Raw genomic sequence first — 20,910 nt, 5'->3', positions numbered from 1 at the left:
GATGCTGTTCAATTAATATGTTAGGCTGTAGCTGTTAGGATTGCTTTGAGAGTGTTTCAGGGGGTTGCTTTAGTTTTGTTATCCATCTGATATACTGTAGGTCGGAAGTGTTCAACTATAGAGAATGATTTGAGAATGTTTCAGGGGGTTGTTTTAGTTTTGTTATTCATTTGATATTTGTAGGTTGTAAGTGTTCAACTATAGAGAATGACTTGAGAATGTTTCAGAGGTTTCTGGGGGTTGCTTTAGTTTTGTTATCCATCTGATATACTGTAGGTCGGAAGTGTTCTATGACTTTAGAATGTTTCAGAGGTTTCAGGGAGTTGTTTTAGTTGTGTTATTCATTTGATATTCTGTAGGTTGTAAGTGTTCAACTATAGAGAATGACTTGAGAATGTTTCAGAGGTTTCTGGGGGTTGTTTTAGTTTTGTTATCCATCTGATATACTGTAGGTCAGAAGTGTTCAACTATAGAGAATGATTTGAGAATGTTTCAGGGGGTTGTTTTAGTTTTGTTATTCATTTGATATTTGTAGGTTGTAAGTGTTCAACTATAGAGAATGACTTGAGAATGTTTCAGAGGTTTCTGGGGGTTGTTTTAGTTTTGTTATCCATCTGATATACTGTAGGTCGGAAGTGTTCTATGACTTTAGAATGTTTCAGAGGTTTCAGGGAGTTGTTTTAGTTTTGTTATTCATTTGATATTCTGTAGGTTGTAAGTGTTCAACTATAGAGAATGACTTGAGAATGTTTCAGAGGTTTCTGGGGGTTGTTTTAGTTTTGTTATCCATCTGATATACTGTAGGTCAGAAGTGTTCTATGACTTTAGAATGTTTCAGAGGTTTCAGGGAGTTGTTTTAGTTTTGTTATTCATTTGATATTCTGTAGGTTGTAAGTGTTCAACTATAGAGAAAGACTTGAGAATGTTTCAGAGGTTTCTGGGGGTTGTTTTAGTTTTGTTATCCATTTGATATTCTGTAGGTCGGAAGTGTTTAACTATAGAGAATGATTTGAGAATGTTTCAGGGGGTTGTTTTAGTTTTGTTATCCATCTGATATACTGTAGGTCGGAAGTGTTCAACTATAGAGAATGATTTGAGAATGTTTCAGAGGGTTGTTTTAGTTTTGTTATCCATCTGATATACTGTAGGTTCGGAAGTGTTTAACCATTGAGAATGATTTGAGAATGTTTCAGAGGTTTCAGGGGGTTGTTTTAGTTTTGTTATTCATTTGATATACTGTAGGCTGTTATCGTTCAACTAACATTGGTTTAGGAGTGATACTGAAGTTTTAGAAATTGAGTAATTTCCTGGTTTCATGTGGGCGTTGTTACTTTCATATTATGTATACTGATGTAGTATATTTTTATTGTGTCATATTGAAATCAGAAATAAAAACTAATTAAAAATGAAAGGGAAAGATACTTGGCATTAAAAATCCAGTGCAGTGTGGAATACTGGAGACCCACATTGTTGTGAACTCATTATCGATGTATAAAGTGTAAACCAATATCATATTGGATCAACAATTAAAATAACAAATCAAACCAAACGCTGAAAATGAAAGCAAAAGTTTGCTGGAGGAAAATGAAAGTCACCTTTGTCGAAATGAACTTGTTTGTAGATAGCGAATGTCCTTTAACGATGGTCTCCTCTCTCCTTTTTGCAGCTTGAACGATTCATCCTGTTCCAGGATGCTTTGCAGAGCTTGGTAGCTTTTGCCGAGATTCTGCCTGCTGATTCGTGCCCAGAAGAACCCCCTCCGCCCCCTCCCCACAGAGCAAAGCCTGGACCCGACGACCCTGTCTATGAGACTACATCCCCGGTTCCCGTTGGGAATGTCACCCTGTCAGCGGTGAACTCTACCAACGTTACCGAGAGCTCCAACTGTTCGTCACCCTGTAACCAGTCTTCGACGGTATCACCGCCAATGGCCTTGACTACTCCTTCACTCACCACCCCCTCAACTACCACTGAGCCACCACCCACCCTGCCCCCTAAGCCCAAGGACCAGAAGGCAGTCACTATCAGTATGTTGTACAAGCTCTGGGTGCAGATGCAAGAACGGCTGTGCGGGGACAAGGTCCATGTGAACCAGGAGGTGATAGACCGGGGTGACTACAAGGAGCTCTCCAAGCACCTGACCTCGATCCAGAAACGTAGCCTGGGTCTCCTGCTCTACGTACTCTTCCAGAATCCAAAGATCCCGTACTCACCGAACACACCGGATGTAAACGACTTGATCGACAAGGTCAGTCGTCCAGCAAAGTTATAATCACTTAGCTGTCTTATAACCCATCACTGTATTCTACTATCGTTGCACACATACTTTTACATGGCATTCTACCCTATCACTAAACATACTTTAACATGGTACTCTACCCTATCACCAAACATACTTTAACATGGAACTCTACCCTATCACCACGCATACTTTAACATGGCATTCTACCCTATCACCAAACATACTTTTACATGGCATTCTACCCTATCACCAAACATACTTTAACATGGTACTCTACCCTATCACCAAACATACTTTAACATGGAACTCTACCCTATCACCATGCATACTTTAACATGGTACTCTACCCTATCACCAAACATACTTTAACATGGTACTCTACCCTATCACCAAACATACTTTAACATGGAACTCTACCCTATCACCACGCATACTTTAACATGGTACTCTACCCTATCACCAAACATACTTTAACATGGTACTCTACCCTATCATTAAACATACATTAACATGGTACTCTACCCTATCATTAAACATACTTTAACATGGTACTCTACCCTATCACCAAACATACTTTAACATGGTACTCTACCCTATCATTAAACATACATTAACATGGTACTCTACCCTATCATTAAACATACTTTAACATGGTACTCTACCCTATCACCAAACATACTTTAACATGGTACTCTACCCTATCATTAAACATACATTAACATGGTACTCTACCCTATCATTATACATACATTAACATGGTACTCTACCCTATCATTATACATACATTAACATGGTACTCTACCCTATCATTAAACAAACTTTAACATGGAACTCTACCCTATCATTAAACATACTTTAACATGGAACTCTACCCTATCACCAAACATACTTTAACATGGTATTCTACCCTATCACCAAACATACTTTAACATGGTATTCTACCCTATCATTATACAAACTTTAACATGGAACTCTACCCTATCACCAAACATACTTTAACATGGTATTCTACCCTATCACCAAACATACTTTAACATGGTACTCTACCCTATCATTAAACAAACTTTAACATGGAACTCTACCCTATCACCAAACATACTTTAACATGGTATTCTACCCTATCACCAAACATACTTTAACATGGTACTCTACCCTATCATTAAACAAACTTTAACATGGAACTCTACCCTATCACCAAACATACTTTAACATGGTATTCTATAGTGTTTGCACGGGTTATACGGGTACCCGGGTACCCGCCCAATGCGATACTTACCCGGTTCCTAATTTATTACCCGAATCCTACGCAAAGTGTGATTTAAAAAAATAGAAAATTGGCAAATCGACGGTTAGGCAGATTTCCCATTGACTTTGTGTGGTGTTAGGCTACCATGTGGTCGAAGATAACAGCAATAAACAACAATAGAGGTGGAGAACAAGCATAAGCAGCGATGGCAGTGCGATGTTAGTAGTAATGTTAATTATATGAAGTTATTAACAAGTTAATGAAAGAAACAACAGCAAATAGAAATTATTGAGGAAGGTTTTATACCTTATCTTACACCTACGTTTTTGAACATGAAAACATTGTCAGTAGAGAATATGATTCATTTATAACAGCATCCAATATGTAATTTCTTGAAAATCGTGATACACGAGGGTAAACAATTTTTTTTCGGGTACCCGGATACCCGACGGGTAACGGCTCTCGGGAACCCGGTTCCCGATTTTTGGACCCGTGTAAACACTAGTATTCTACCCTATCACCAAACATACTTTTTTCACTTTGTTGCTTTACCTTCTTCCAAAGCCTTAGACAAAAAGCCTTAGACAATTCCTTATAAGTTCCAAGGAAGATTAGTGAACTCTGTGACCCAATTTTGAGTAAAAGTTTTCATCAGAACATCATAAGTTGAATTTCCTGTATCCTCAAGCCTTCATTAATGTGTTAAATGATAGAAGAGAAGTAGGTTTGACATTTTTTGCTAATTTTGACGTTTGGAGTGGGGTTGGAGGGGGAAGCTGTGCCGACAAAGATGCAGTCAAAAGTGTGATTTTTTACATTAAACAGATACTTCACATTTTAATTGTGAGTCTTGTGATGCACAAATGAGAAGAGATTGTATTGTATCTGTATGTTTATCCTTCATTTTATTATGATAAGAGCTTTAGGTTAACGTATGATGTCACAGTGTTCATTACTATAAAGTTTATCAATGGTTTATGATGTGGATATTGGGTTATTAACATTAAGTGCACTATAAGATTGATGTCAAGTTTATTAATATCTTTTAATTGTACTTTCTCTCTGGAAATTTAATTAGTTCTCTTTGAAGAATAAAACTGAAAAGAAGTCATACAAGCTTGACTGCTAGCCTTAACTTTGATAATGCATTTATGGAAACTACATCAAACTCAAGATAAGCTCTCATCTTTCATCTTTTTTTGTGCGTGGTGGGGGGGGGAGGGGGAGGTGGGATTGTTTGCTTGACATTTCCATATATTTGAGGAGATCTTAGAATTTATTTTCTTTCTCGAGACGATGTTGTTTCTTTGATATATGTTGTACCATTCAATAAGCCTCATAGACATTTTTTATCACTTTTATTTCAAATCTCAGGCTAGCGATTTCATCTATTTTGCCAAGAACATCACCTTCATGGCTGAGACCTGGCTGAATATATCACATGAAGTGAGGGAGTACTTGCATATGAATACAACCATCATGGCTCTGGAGGGTCTTGGAAAGGTTTGTCATCAAAATAAGCTTTCAAAACACAGAGTGCTGGAGCGAAAAAAAACAGTACCTTTTAAATCTGTGGTTTCAAATTGTTAGCTAATGTAAAGATATCTTCTGTTTCTTTTGTAGCCTTATAATTGACAATTTGTTGGAATGCTCTCACCAACCTAAACCTAAAGGATTATTTTTGCTTTCTTCTGAAGTTTGACTGTGTGTGTGTGGGGGTGGGGTTTGGGAAAGGGGGAGGGGGAAGGGATAATTTCATTCATTGATATGTTCTCTCCATGGTATGGATACTCTTCAATTCGTCCATCTGATTGGCTAGTATGCTTCATATCAGTGAATGGTATTTCAGCTGTAAACATCATTGATGGAGCATCGGTTTAATGATAGTGGGTCTGTTTGCTACGCGTCGCCTCCTACTGCTGTGTCCACTCATTTACTAGAGATGTGAAGTAATATCTCTAAAATATGATTTGATTTGTTGTTTTTGTGATGTCTAGAAATATTTCTTAAAATATGATATCTTTTTGGTGTGATGTTTTTTTCATTAAGTTGGAGAAAACCCTCATCGCGCATCCAGAGTTCATGCAGAACGTCAGCATGAAACCGGAAGTACGTAACTTCATCCTCAACGACTCCCTGATCTCCCCGCCTCTCATAGAGCAGAACCTCGATGTCTTGGACAACGTGGCCTGCGCGTGGCTGTCGCTGGTGGGCCCGATCAAGTGGGACATCTTCGTCGGCTTCAAGAACGAGAACGACATGGTCGATTTCGTCCTGAACAAGGCAGCTTCGAGAAACATCACTGTATTTGCAAGTACGTCGAGAGAGAGACTCGAACGCTTTGTTCCTAAGGTTACACCTTTGAGTGTGATCTTGGTTTATTGTTTTGGATCAAATGTTGGATTAATAATAAAGATGTGGGAAGTTTTGGTAATTTGGGTATTAACCTGCTGTGATTGACCAGTTCAAAACAGATGTCTTTAATTGGCTATCGCTGACCAGTCACTGATTGACTGTTTCAATGGCTACCCATGCGGCTATGGTTAGAAGTAATAAGATATTTACATTAGATAGAAATTCTAGTCTTTTTTCTAAAATCATTTCTTACGAGTTATTCTCGAGAAGATGTGTGACTTCCTCATCAGATCTAGTCGTTCTCCTTCCCCAGGCCTCGTCTTTGATGTCGACCAAGATGGTAACCTCCCTGCACACGTGGTTTACAAGATCCGGCAGAATTCAAGTTACACGGCCAGGACGGACCTGATCCGTCGCCGTTTCTGGCAGCCTGGCTCGGAGCATCACAGAGTCATCGGCTACTACACCTATGGATTCGTTTGGCTGCAGGACATCGTCGAGAGAGCCATCATCGATAAAAGAGTGGGCAGACGAGTCACTGAACCGGGCGGTTACGTGGAGGAGATACCTTATCCATGTTATCTGCAAGATAAGTAAGTATTTCATACTCAGGCGGTTATGTGGAGGAGATACCTTATCCATGTTATCTGCAAGATAAGTATTACAGACTCCTGTAAGTGATACCAGTTCTATACAAGAGAGGGAGTTGTACACTATATATACATTATACATGAAACCTGCAAGACAGGTCAGCTTTACATATTCCCATATGTAGTGAAATGTTGTGTCAAGACAAGTGACTTTGCTATGTTGTTAATATGCGTATTCAATATCTTGTGCAAAATCCCGAGACAGGACCCATGCTACCTAGAAAAGCATAAGTTTTACACATATTCTTCTGTAGTATCCTGTAGTAATACAGTTGGGTAGTCTATGTCATGCAGTGCTAAACAGTGACTACTGTATGTGTGCAAACATGGTATGTTAAACTGTGTATAAAGGAATTTAGAACTGCTTTGCCAAACGTTACAATGTCAATATAAATCTTTTAATAAATTGAATGCTGAACATTCAGATAACGTACTGGATACTGCCTGATTCATATTCGTTGTATGTCGTATACTGGTTCGTAGTCCCTAGATATATATATCAGTTTGGAATGTGTGAGATTTGTTTTGTTTATTATGCCATATTATTTTAGTAATATTTTTTTCCCCTCCAGCTTTCTATTCATGATAGCCAACATTATGCCGATGATTATGGTCGTGTCTTGGGTCTACTATGTGGCCATGTTAACCAGAAGCATTGTGTATGAGAAGGAACAGAGGTTAAAAGAGGTATGTGATTCTGCTATGCTTATACATTATAAACAAATAAAACAAAAATAAATAGTAAAAAACAAAATAAAATAATAATAATAATAGAAATGAGTTATACACTTTGAGTGGAATAGATGACAAACAAAATTTGCATAAAGTTCTTTACTGTCAAAGTTTGGTTATACAATAATGTCAGTTTTCCTATATTTATACTTGTTTCTTAAATTTGCTTGTAGACAGTGAAGCCCTTACCGGTAGCTTTAGCTTCACATACGCAGGCATGAGCTTTTTCCGCGAATTCGCAGAATATCTGTGATTTCTTTTCTACCTCCGGGATTTACACCTCTCAATTTTCGTGAATTTCTAACAACAGCCTTGTAGCATATGATCCGTGGTTCACATGTTTTTCATTAGCTATGGATATCCAACCTGCAGGGAGACAAAAACTATTATCCTAACACACTGTAGCATATACAAACTGGAGCCTATACCGCAATTTTTGCAAAGTTCCGAGATTTTTTTATTACCCCAGGCTCATACGCCATAAAGGCATTAAAATTTTTAGCAAATCTGAATCATTAAATGCTCGGGAATCTCAAATTTTCTATCTGCTTTACAGGTCATGAAGATGATGGGTTTGAGTAACGGCGTTCATTGGGTGGCCTGGTTCATCACCAGCATGCTGCAGGCCTCCGTCATCGTCGCGGCGATCACAGCCATCCTCCACTACGGGAATATTTTGATGCACAGCAATCCAGTCATCGTGTGGATCACCTTCACTATCTTCTCTGCATCAGTTATTGTCTTTTGGTGAGTAAATCAAAGTTGATGAGGAATTCTTGTTTCTCAAAGTTGTCAATTCTCTCGGAACCATTTCATGATCCCTTCTGGGCGGGTGCTGCCAAGTTATCTCAACAAAGACCATTTTCATCAGCAAGGACTGTTCTTACCAGCAGAGACTGTTAAATAGCCACATAAACCATTTATATCCACTCAGAATGTTGAAATCAACACAGACCATTTATACCAGTAAAGACTGTTCATACCAGCAGAGTCTGTTCATATCCTTAGAAAAGATTTACATCAACTCGGAATTTTTACATCAACACAGACCGTATACACCAGTAAAGACCATTTCTTTCAGTAAAAACCATTTATATCAACACAGACCATTTATATCAACACAGGCTGTTGATATCTGCAAAGACCGTTTGTATGAAGAAAAAAAAACTGAGTGTGTCAGAAAGACTATTCATATCAGTGAAGACCATAAACAGCAGTGTCGACCATTTTATGTCAGCAAAGACCGTTCATATCAGACAGTACCATGAACCAAAGATCATTTGTATAAGTAAAAACCATTTATATCAGTAAGATGTAACAACATCATTTGAAAAATCTTTTATATCAGCAAAGACTGTTGATATCATAAAAGGACCGTTAACATCAGCAGAAGGGCCACGTCTATTGGCAAAGATCATAAACATAAGCAAAGCTTGTTCATAAGACCGTTTTTTTTCCAAAAATAAAGATTATTTATCACGCTATGTCTCTCTTTCAGCTTTGTGATTAGTGTTTTCTTCTCCAAGGCCAAATTGGCTTCTGCTTGCGCTGGCATCATTTACTTCACCACGTACGTACCTTGCATCTACATTCAAATCAGAGAGGAGTCACTGGCGTACGTCACCATCCCCTCACAGATTAAGATGATGGCTGTAAGTACGAAAGAACCTTTGCAACATTTCATTTATCGTTAATGTGACGAGGGGAGGCGTTTGTGCCTAAATGTGTGTACTCATTACATTCTTTGTCTTATTGTTTGCTCATTTCTGTTTGAAAAGTATGAACAGGGGTATGAAGTAGAAATTTTATTTGTGTCACAAAGAGACTGAAAAGTAAATATTTTTATATTTTCCAGCTCAACGAAAAGGCCTTTGGCTTAAACTGGTTAACTGGTTAAATGTGAGAATTAAGTCTCGCTGGTCACACTGTAGAAATGTAGAGAGTATGGAGGACCCGAAGGATATGAGCCAGGGAGGGGGGGGGGGTGCAGGAGGGGTGGGTGGGTTTGGTTTGGTGGAGGCTTTGCATTGCCTCATCATGCTTCTAATAGATCGGTTCATTTGTTTGCACTTTGTTACTAATCTTTATGTGACATTTCTCAAAACAACGTTTCATTTCACAAAGTCACCGTTTCTCATGTTCCTCCTTCCAGTCGATATTCTCTCCTACTGCGTTTGGCCTCGGAGCTCGTTATTTTGCCCTCTACGAGATCGGGGGCGAAGGCGTCCACTGGAATAACCTCTTCAGCAGTCCAGTAGAGCACGACGACTTAAACTTATTTCAACTCTGGATCATTCTGTTGGTGGACACGGTACTGTATGCCATCATCGTCTGGTACGTGGAAAACGTCTATCCAGGTGAGGTTACCTCCATTCTCTCGGGAGCTTTTCTTAATTCTGCTTTTATTGAGGGTGTTGAGGGGTGAGTCTCTCACGCACACAAAAGTAGGCTGAGATACAGATTGATACGTAACACACTACTGAGCATCATCACGTTATAATAATAATAATATTTGATTTTTATATAGCGCTTTACACCAGCGATAGGTCTCAAAGCGCTTTACAGATGTTATATTACCCCTGGTCAATGATAACCTGTCCCAGAGACAATCCCTCCAGGCGGCAGCAGTAATATACTGCGCCCAATGACAAGTTACCTCACAGGTACCCATTTAACCCCTGGGTGGAGAGAGGCAAGTGGGATAAAGCATCTTGCCCAAGGGCACAACGCAATGAACTAAGCATGAATCGAACCAGCAATCCTTGGATCTAGAGTCCGACGCCTTAGCCCAATTGGCCACCACGCTCTCACAATACCGGTGAACTTAGATATAACGGTGTGCTAGTACACATCCCAATAGATATAACCATAGTGCATTAACATATTAACTACATAACAACAGCATTACTATAAACTATCTTACACGTTGCATGTCTTTATCGTTGAGATCATTTGAACTGGAATGAAGAAAATATTCATTCGTTAATTATCCTCATTCGTTTCCCCCCTTCTACTTTCCTTTAAATATTTTAGGATCCTATGGGCTCCCCAGACCTTGGTACTTTCCTTTGCAGTATTCCTACTGGTTTAGTAGTTCCTCAGGGTTGACCGATGGAGGAAACAGACCATTGTCAGTCACGGAGGAAGATCAGGAATTGTTGATCAGAAACGAAGGTAAATGTGTCTTCCTATGTGTGATAAATCTCCCGAGGGTGAAGTTGACAGAATTTGGCAAAATTTTGAGGTTGTGGTTTAAAATCTCCTTTCATGATGTAATCAATTTTTCAGAGGGCATCTATGTCTGTAACAACTTACGGCTTGAAATTGATACCTACATGGCTTGGTATGGCAAAACTATGCTTTATCATTCTCCAGGGAAAGTAATAGACATTAAAGCAAGCATTAGATATCAGTAAAGGTTACCCCATTTTGATTAAAAATATGTATCTAATTTATCTATTTTTTTCTCATAATCTATTAATTAATTTATGATCAATCAAAGTACAAAGCAAACAGTTTATACATTTCCATTGTCATGTGATGAAATGTGGAATATCTGATGAGTGACTTTTTGATGGGTAAAAAATGCTATGGTTGGTGAAAGCAAGGAAATTCAATATTTTTCCTGAGATCTTTCAAAAGCAGAAAGAAAAACAATAACAAAAGAGAAAAGAAAAGACATCACCGACACTGTTATTTTTAAAGATAAAAAATGACAAAATGGAGAAAATGTCCATCTTATTCAGAATTGGGAAACTCAAACTCTGGATTCTTCTAGGGGAAGTGGTATTTAAATGAAAGAATAGGACATTTCCATATCATTTAATGGAGAAGAATACCCCCATTGTTTTCTTTTTATCTTCTTTATTGTTTTGTTTTGATCTTGTTTATTGTTCTACCCTATACAGGCATTACTTGTGAAGCAGAGCCTTCTGACTTACCTCTCGGTGTCTCTATTCAGAATCTCACCAAGGTCTGGTTTTCTTTCTTCCTTTTAAGTAATTGTCTCTTCTTAATAACATGTCGTACATTTTCTTTATAAGGCTGGAAGAGGAATATAATTTTTGAGTTTGTGAAATTCTAGATGTAATCAACCCCCTTTATATCAGTGTTTGTGCCTTGAAACGGCCAGTGTGGTGGTTTCAGGTGAAGTGGTTCAAGGTGGGATTTACACAATCACACTGTCCCATCTGGATGAACTGTAGAAAACTGGATCATTCCATTTTTAGTTGGGGTGAAAATACAAACATACCAATATGTCTTTCTCTGAATGTGAAAGTATTTCATGGCTCGGCCAGACTTGGTCAACACAAGTTATAGGTACAAGGGTATTAAACTGTATACTATTGCTATTTGCTATTGCTATTTGTTGATCTATTTGTTACACCACTTGTTCTACTAGCTGTGTTATAACCAATAGCACAACAACCAGTACAACAGCTAGTAGAACAAGTGGTATAACAAATAGATAAACAAATAGCAAAACAAATAGTACAACAAATTGTAAACCAAAAACCATAACAATTCGTACAGTAATATAAAACGTTCCCTACTTTATAATAAATGTGTGTAAGTAATATCTCTAACAGCATTTGGAAAGACACTTAATGTTCAATTAAATTCTTATATCCCTGTATTACATTATAGGGACATAAATTTTATCATAGTGTAATTGTTTATGTTTGTTTCCTCCATATTTTGATACAATAGTAATGTATGCTAGTATATCAAATATTAATTTACCGTTTTGCCCTCCTCAGATTTACAAAGACGGTCACAAAGTAGCAGTGAATAAGCTGAGTTTGAATATGTATGAAGGTCAAATTACATCATTCCTGGGTCACAACGGAGCCGGAAAAACCACAACCATGTAAGTAATGCAGTATTTCAAAAGAAGCCATTAATTGACTGATAAATAGCTAGATATTCTAAACATCATATTAATTCCAAGCATAAGATTGCTTATATTGGGTTGCTATGGCAGTTTGGTGATATTTATGAAGATGGTGATTCATACATTCACCAGGGTATCCATCATACCCTGGTGACGACCTATCACATTGACATTATCGGCAAGAGATCTTAGTCCGAGCTGGGAAGCTGTGAGATGGAAATTTTAGTCATTTCATTTTAGTATCTTCTCGAGGAAGCCTTGCTTTGTCTTTACAGATCACTGTTTTGGTTAAACATTCAAAATTTATTATCCAATTATCACTTATAAATATGTAACTTGCCATAGTTGCATTCTCTATAATAATCAGGTCATGATCATATTTTCATATTTGCTTCAGTCATCTGAATACTTATCAAGGTTTGATTTATATTTATATTTTGTTTTTGTTTTTAATTTGTTTATATTTTTCATTATGTGACAACATTGTCAATCACAAAGACTGTCAAGTTGTTGCAACATTGGTAGGATGTAAAACTTCTCATAAACACAAAACCTCTATGGTCTATGGTATGGTTCATATCCTTTAAATTGAACGAATAGGTCAAAGGTCACATTACAACTGTAATATGATAAAATCATTATGCAGTGAGAGCTCGTGCTTATGATTTTGTTAGTAACTCATTTCATCTCTGACTGATACAGCTCAATTTCATAATGCTATGCTATATCAATCGTTCCACATCAGAGTTGTTCCACATCAGAGGTGCTTGAATGTGGTTTAGTATGTTGTAGTGTCCAAGGCTTTATAGCAGATGGCACAACATGTAATTATCATCTCATAGAACATGAAAATGTCACCTGCAAGGGCATTGAGGTTGCTGCATGGTTGGATCTTAATTATATCTGTGCAGGTCTCTTGTTTCTTGGTTTTATTCCCCTAAGTTTGTGCTTTGTTGATCAGCAGAGGAAGTCAACTGGTAATTGCTGTTTATAATTTGTCATGCTGTAAGGAATGCTAGCACAGTCTATAAACAATTGCATCACAGCTTATGTTCGTATAGTCTTCTCATAGTAAATTTGTCTGGAAGTCCTTCCAGGTGTGGTAATAGAGAAAAGTGTCACACTTTACATTGAAAGCTTTTAATGAGGCTCTAACAGTGTTTTAGCAGAGGGCCCTGTCATACCGGTCATAATGCACTGTATTTAATAAACCTTTGTTTTTCACCATCTCTGAATGGAATTTACACATAGCGTGAAAGTGATCACAAGCTGCCGACACACCAGATGCACTGGGAGATTGGCTGGTTCTTGTTTCCACTGGTTTAGTTTCAAAAAAACTTTAGTAAAAATACTCCTTTCTGTAGAAAACACCAGTTACTTTGCTTAAAACAGTTTGTTAAACTTTAGACTTTAAAAACAAATTTCAAAAGATATCTTCTCCAATAATTAGGAAAAACATTGTATATACTATTTGTGATCAACTGGTGGTACTGATATGATCTACAGTCATGATCTTCAAGTATGTTGAACCTAACTGTAGTGTGACTACTGGTCGGGTACAGTATAATGTCACTAGGATGTTATATCGATGTAATGGAAAGATTACGAATCGGGTGGACACATAGGGCCAGGACAAAATGTTAATAACATGGTGACCATGTATTTGAGGAGAAGAAGGGGAGGGATGGGGGGGCTGGATGGATGTGAATTAGTATTCTGTGCCTCTTTGGGTACTCTGCTCTGCTCATAGTATTTCAGTGTGTCTAGTAGGTAGTTGAGTGAGGCCACCCCTTACAAGGTACTATACTGTGTTCATAGCAATATCTCAGTGTCTTTGATATAGGTAGTTGCGTTAGGTGGGCTGGAGGAAAAAATGTTCAACTGTTCCCTCCTGGGTAATAGGTACCCTTCTGTGGACATAATATTTTGGTGAGGAATAGTAAATGCAGGGTTGGCCAGAGTTACTAGAAAGAGGAGTCAGTACCTATATCAAGAAGCAGTATGAAGTTCTCACGTACAACATCTTGTGGTGAGTCAAAGATATTCTTTTCGTTCGTAGGTCCGTCCTCACCGGTCTGTTCCCGCCGACGTCCGGCACAGCCAAGATCTATGACAAGGACATCCGCACGGATATGTTACAGATTCGAAAGAGTCTGGGGATGTGTCCCCAGCACAATGCTTTATTTGATGGGTAAGTTTATATTTATCTTCCATTACATTTAAACAGTACATTTGCAATAATGAGTACATGGCATGGCATCCACAGTACAAACTAGCTGAATTAACTGGAAATCTGACTGCATAATTGCTGAATCCAAATTTCCAGTATTGTCTAAAATGTTGACAGAAATTGTAATCATTTACTGAGTGTCTATAATGATTGCCAAAGCATGCTTCTACGAACAAGAGTCTACGGTGATTATTATGATTTTAGGTTTACGGTCTTGTACAGGGCCAAGGCCCTTTCACACGACTTTTACAACTTAATCCTGGTCATTGGTAACTTGTCACACCTACACACCAAAGTGTGCACAATTCAAACAATCTCTCCTGGGGCACCACAGTGCAGCACAACCACGTGTCCCCCGGGGGACTTCCCATAGGGTGCAGCCACAAACCGGCGCACGCAACTATATTTACAAGTTACCTCGCAAGTCCCCATTTATACACCTGGGTGAAGAGAGGCAATGGAGATAAAGCGCCTTGCCCAAGGACACAACGCAATGATCTGGCCAGGGCTCGAACCTGTAATCCTTAGATCACAAGTCCACTTCCTTAACCATTTGACCACAACGCCCTCAATGCAATTTGTCTAGTGAGTACATTTAAATCAGTAAGAGTAATTCGCTCGCAAATGCAGATATACCTCTCGTGCCACCTGCTAAGGTTTAGAGGTGCCCTGGATTGTTCATCTCAATCACCACTATAACGTCCTATCAGTAATATTCTTAAAACTTGGTTTTTGCAGTTACCAAACTAACAATACATCCTTAAACATACAAGTTAGATTGTCTCCTATCTATGAACAGCAAATTCTTTTACAGGCCATTCTTGCTTGTTTAATTCTTCCAAGTTTATGTTCCTGTCACTTACTATTGTACTGTAGCTTTCTACTTGAAAATTGTTTAATTTCCTCCAAAAATAGCATTTTGAATAAGATAACAAGTTTTTACTCATGTTTGCCAAACATACCCAAAGTATTCTTTAAAGCTAGGATTGTATTTGACTTGAACACTAGGATTGCAAAATAAGACACTGCTTTAGTTTTATTTCTCTCCTACATTGGCTTAATAGCTATAAATTAAATTAATCCATTTGCCAGAAACTTTCATTTACCCTTTAATAATAATTAATCATATAAAGTCTATTTTTACAAATACTGACAGAATTTATTATGATTTGAAATTGAAACCTGAGATAATTTAGCTTTTGTCTTGTTATGGAAAACCTTCAGATATGAATTTAAAGTAATGATCATTTTCCTTTAAATATTAATTTATGATTGTTCTGTCTTGTAGGCTCACAGTGGAGGAACATATGCAGTTCTATGGTTTGCTGAAAGGTCTACCTAAGGCGGAGATAAAATCACTCACCGACAGGTAAGAATGTGGTATCCTAATTTTTTTTTTTTAATGTATAAAACTAGATCCCTTATAAACCTCTACTAAGATTTTAAGTTTTCATTTTGTATTTTGTAAGCTGTAGCCATTCCTGTGTTATTGTAATCTTTTCCCCCCTAACATAAATGTATATACATGATTGTTTTTGTGTTTGTGTAAGTAAGCATACATGTTTATATTAGTTATATTTATTTAGCCTTTGAAGAAGATCCTGCTAGGATCGAAACGTTAGGCCAACTTACTTTTACACATGTTTATATTTACATGGGTGTATATATATATGTATGTACAGTATGTATATGCATATACTTATATACATATGTGTATATATGCGTGTGTGTATTTGTATTCAATTGTGTATGTATGCATATGTGTATATATATGTATTGTAGGTGGTGTGGGGTGGGTGGGTGGGTTATACGTATTGGGTTGGTGTGTGGGTGGATATAAGTGTTACTGTTTTCTTGTATTGTTCTCTCTATTTACTTATGGGAGCGCTCTACTAGACAAGCCCTCTGGGTCTTTTGGAGTGCTTCCTTTCACAATTTTCCCTGTTATTTGATATGTTTTGTTACTTAGCTAACTTCTCTGTATCTATATTGTGAAGAAACAAATAAATGAAATGGAATGAAATGAAAACTTAGAGGGCCTGAAGTTTCGATCCTAGCTGGACCTTCTGAAGAGATCTTGTCTGGAAGAAGATCTCTTTTTCCTATCAGTGTCTTATCTAAAGCAGGTCCTGCTAGGATTCAAATGCCAGGCCGTCTTACTTGTACATATAACCTACACAGGCTTTTTACATTAGATAAGTAGTTTGCTAACAGTTTCTTTTTCTCTGTCCAATATTTGAAGTGTTCAAATGGTTTGTTCTTCTTTATTGTTTGGTTATGTAAAGGTCATTGTTAATACAGCTGATATCAAATTATAGCTATGAATATCCAGTTTTTCTTTGGCCAGCAATCTCAGTCCAATACTCCTGTACATTACATTTGCATATCCCCCCCCACCTCCATGCCCATTTGCGTGCTGTTCATGTGTCCATAACCTACATATATGAGCTTGCCGAGTGTAACAAACATTATAGGGAAGGCCGTATGTGCAAAAATTATATATAACAATTATAGTAACAAATATATACAGCTAACTATGATATACAGCATAATGTAAATAGGTTATGCTATAACCTATGTATATTAGGTGTACAAGTAAGTTATATATATAACATATCATGTGCTCATGTTCTTAATGTCTACTGGCAAACAGCATCTACTGGCAAACAGAATCCACTGGCATTTTATCCAGTATTTAAACTTCTCAAATTTCAAAGCCTGGGTTATGCTTTATGTATCGTCTGCATTTCCATCAATAAGATGGACAAAAAAAAAAAATGAAACAGATAAATTGTGTTTCTGTTTTCAAATAAAACAAGCCATGTTTTTGTCTGTATTTTGATTAGTTTAATACAGGATATTGGTTTGAGATCAAAACGCCACAAGAGGGTGGAATGCTTGTCCGGTGGCATGCAGAGAAAGCTGTCAGTAGCTGTGGCCTTCGTGGGCGGCTCCAAGACGGTCATCCTAGACGAACCCACGGCAGGCGTGGACCCGTTCTCGAGGAGGGCCATTTGGGACCTCCTACTAAAGTATAAGGAAGGTAAGTGGTTTTGGCATCTGGGTTAGAAATGGCTTTAGAAAGAGTTTAACAACTCTTGAAACTTTTATAAGCAAATGGTAAAAAGAATTATATGAGCTTGATAATTTGTTTGCCTCTACTTATTGGCTGGTGATAAGGTTTTTTTTTATGCCACAACATTACACAATTCGAAAGGTATCTCAGATATGAGCCAGCTTCTGTTGAAGGTATTGCTTGTAGATCACAATGACATCACCACATATGGTGGTTAGGGGTGGTTGGGGGGGAGGGGTAAATGCTGTTTGAGCTCGTTCAGGTCAGTAAATTTTAGCCATAAACAAATTAAGTTAGAGAGGTAGGTAATACAATTGAAAGTGGCATAGTGTCAATATTATGATTAACAAATAGAAGCTAGAAAAAAACCCAGAACCACAGGCAACAAGGGGCAAAAGTAAAAGTTGGGGGCTCTCAAAGTGCTGCAAACACCCTATCCAAGGGAAAACCCCATAAATGAAGAGCCCAATCCAATTCCTGTGCTGTTCATCAGAAGTGATGTTTAAAATCAGAAGCACTTTATCCCCCAGGGTTCCAAATCTAAGGGCCCCCACTATCCCCGTCCTCCACCAGAGCTAGAGTTTTGATTATCATCACCAAGCTTATGTACGGACACACAGTGTCTCCAGCCTAAGAAATATCTTTGTTTTATCAACCCAGTCGGTACAGGTTTCTATAAATTGTACGATCATGCCATGCTTCAAAGCACTTGTACTAACAGTATGAGCAGTATAAGTATCCTGTTTCTATAATAGATGAAGTATCAGTCTAAGTCTGTATACTCTCAATGCGGTAGCTTGGAAGTATGCCATGATTGTACTCTATAAATAAGTACAAGCTTCAGAAAACTGTTCCATCGGGGGCTGGTTTTTATGGAACTTTTGTCTTGACTGTTTTTGACAGGTCGTACAATCTTGCTCAGCACTCACCACATGGATGAAGCGGATGTCTTAGGTGACCGGATCGCTATCATCTCTCACGGACAGTTGAAATGTGTCGGCTCTTCACTCTTCCTCAAAACAACCTATGGATCTGGATACAAGCTAACGGTCGTGAAAAAGCCTCTTGCAGGTAAAATACATTATTGGAGATAATTTGTTTTGTGTTTGAAGGAGAGAGTACAGAAATAGTGTTGAGATAGGTATTCATTGACCAACTGCTGCTATTCAGTTTTATTTATAAAAGGAAGGCATTTTTACTGTTACTTGTTATGCTTAAAGTTCACACATTTTGTTAAATATAAAGACACAGGTGTATTGTCCTCCAAAGGTAGTTACTGACTAAACGTTGCTATTCACTTTGTTATGCTTAAAGTTCACACATTTTGTTACATATAAAGACACAAGTGTAATGTGTCCTCCATAGGAAGTCACTGACTAAATGTTGCCATTCAGTTTGTTATGCTTAAAGTTCACACATTCTATTATATGTAAAGACTCAAGTGTATTGTGTCCTCCAAAGGTAGTCACTGACTAAACGTTGCTATTCACTTTGTTATGCTTAAAGTTCACACATTTTGTTACATATAAAGACACAAGTGTAATGTGTCCTCCATAGGAAGTCACTGACTAAATGTTGCCATTCAGTTTGTTATGCTTAAAGTTCACACATTCTATTATATGTAAAGACTCAAGTGTATTGTGTCCTCCAAAGGTAGTTACTGACTAAACGTTGCTATTCACTTTGTTATGCTTAAAGTTCACACATTTTGTTACATGTAAAGACACAGGTGTAATGTGTCCTCCATAGGAAGTCACTGACTAAATGTTGCCATTCAGTTTGTTATGCTTAAAGTTCATACATTCTATTATATGTAAAGACTCAAGTGTATTGTGTCCTCCAAAGGTAGTCACTGACTAAACGTTGCTATTCACTTTGTTATGCTTAAAGTTCACACATTTTGTTACATGTAAAGACACAGGTGTAATGTGTCCTCCATAGGAAGTCACTGACTAAATGTTGCCATTCAGTTTGTTATGCTTAAAGTTCATACATTCTATTATATGTAAAGACACAAGTGTACTGTGTCCTCCAAAGGTAGTCACTGACTAAATGTTGCTATTCAGTTTGTTATGCTTAAAGTTCACACATTCTCTATTATTTGTAAAGACACAAGTGTATTGTGTCCTCCAAAGGTAGTCACTGACTAAATGTTGCCATTCAGTTCGTTATGGTTATTAAGTTCACACATTCTATTATATGTAAAAACACAAGTGCATTGTGTCCTCCAAAGGTAGTCCCGGACTAAATGTTGCTATTCAGTTTGTTATGGTTCAAGTTCACACAATGTCCTCCAAATGCATTTGAATACTGACTTATTGTTGCTATTAAGTTTGTTATGCTTTGTTATGCTAAGATATTTTATTGTACAATGGACACGACTTGCAATCATTCTATGGTATGTAAGACACAAGTTAATTTTTCCTTTCGATGGTCATATCAATTTCTTTTTTGTCTCGATGAAGGTAACAGGAAAATGCTTTAAGCCCTCTATCGAGCAGGAACGTGTCATAAAAGAGAAACAGCCATACGAGACACATGGTTTACAAATAATCCATACTCTTTTTTTCTCTTTGATAAGGGTTTTCGTCAGGAACCTCTACGGGCAGTCTCAACTCTTCATTCCATTCAAACTGCGATGCGAGGCAGGTCACACGGTTGATTCAGAGACACGTACCAAAATCCGCCATGGTCAACGAGACTCCTCAGGAGCTGACATACTCTCTACCGTACGAGGCGGTAAGACAGGGCCAGTTTCCAAAGCTGTTTGCAGGGTTGAAGGAAAAGCGATCATCGCTGGATGTGTTAGGGTTTGGTTTGATGGATTCCACCTTGGAGGATGTCTTCCTGAAGGTAGCTGAGATGTCTGCAGATTCTGGACAAGGTACATAAAGGGTAGTTTTAAAATAATTTAAAGCATCTTGGAGTACTTCAGAGGGATTTGGAGTGAATGGTTTTTCATCCCTATATAACTGCACTACCTGACACACACACACACACACACCCACACATGTTTGTATTACATTCAGACCGAGGACCCCATTGTATTTTCCATTGTTCAAATCCACGTACCCTAACCTTAACAATACCCCATACAATAGAATTCTTCCGAGGACGTGGTGGTTCTTTAGAAATCACAACCGAGGACCTGGATTCTTTTGTTCAAGTCCTCTGTCAGAATACAAACAAACGCACACCTACGCACACACACAAGGAAAGAGCTGATTGAGAGAATATATAGAGGGTAAAAAATGGAAATGAGTAAGACAAGGTATCGAGTAGTTTGAAGCCATAGGGAGATTCTAGCCATGACAATTTTTAATGTTGTGACATTGTTTAATAGTAAATGTCCAAATTTCAAACTTGTGGTGAAAATGCAGTAGTTGTAGTTTCTATAATGACCTACAGTAGGTAGTGTTTTCATGTGTTATATTTTCTAACTAAAGTGAAATTTAGAATTGGCTGTTATGATTTTTATAAGAAAG

General features: G+C 37.8%; 1 protein-coding gene across 4 annotated transcripts in view; it reads left to right on the top strand.

Annotated features, from left to right (window-relative positions):
• LOC139963359 (ATP-binding cassette sub-family A member 2-like) overlaps positions 1-20,910 on the top strand; it is an 84,782-nt gene that overhangs the window by 35,378 nt on the left and 28,494 nt on the right. For all 4 annotated transcript variants that reach the window (XM_071964030.1, XM_071964029.1, XM_071964028.1 and 1 more), the window contains exons 11-26: positions 1,667-2,248; positions 4,863-4,991; positions 5,538-5,802; positions 6,157-6,436; positions 7,066-7,180; positions 7,782-7,972; positions 8,724-8,877; positions 9,378-9,582; positions 10,259-10,399; positions 11,134-11,198; positions 11,986-12,095; positions 14,179-14,310; positions 15,638-15,718; positions 17,196-17,392; positions 18,329-18,496; positions 20,007-20,309. In XM_071964030.1, the coding sequence (XP_071820131.1) occupies positions 1,667-2,248; positions 4,863-4,991; positions 5,538-5,802; positions 6,157-6,436; positions 7,066-7,180; positions 7,782-7,972; positions 8,724-8,877; positions 9,378-9,582; positions 10,259-10,399; positions 11,134-11,198; positions 11,986-12,095; positions 14,179-14,310; positions 15,638-15,718; positions 17,196-17,392; positions 18,329-18,496; positions 20,007-20,309 (3,118 nt within the window). The remainder of the gene's footprint in view (positions 1-1,666; positions 2,249-4,862; positions 4,992-5,537; positions 5,803-6,156; positions 6,437-7,065; positions 7,181-7,781; positions 7,973-8,723; positions 8,878-9,377; positions 9,583-10,258; positions 10,400-11,133; positions 11,199-11,985; positions 12,096-14,178; positions 14,311-15,637; positions 15,719-17,195; positions 17,393-18,328; positions 18,497-20,006; positions 20,310-20,910) is intronic.

Source organism: Apostichopus japonicus, chromosome 22, assembly GCF_037975245.1.
Source record: "Apostichopus japonicus isolate 1M-3 chromosome 22, ASM3797524v1, whole genome shotgun sequence".
Taxonomy (NCBI): Eukaryota; Metazoa; Echinodermata; class Holothuroidea; order Aspidochirotida; family Stichopodidae; genus Apostichopus; species Apostichopus japonicus.
This window is presented reverse-complemented; position numbering and strand designations above follow the sequence as displayed.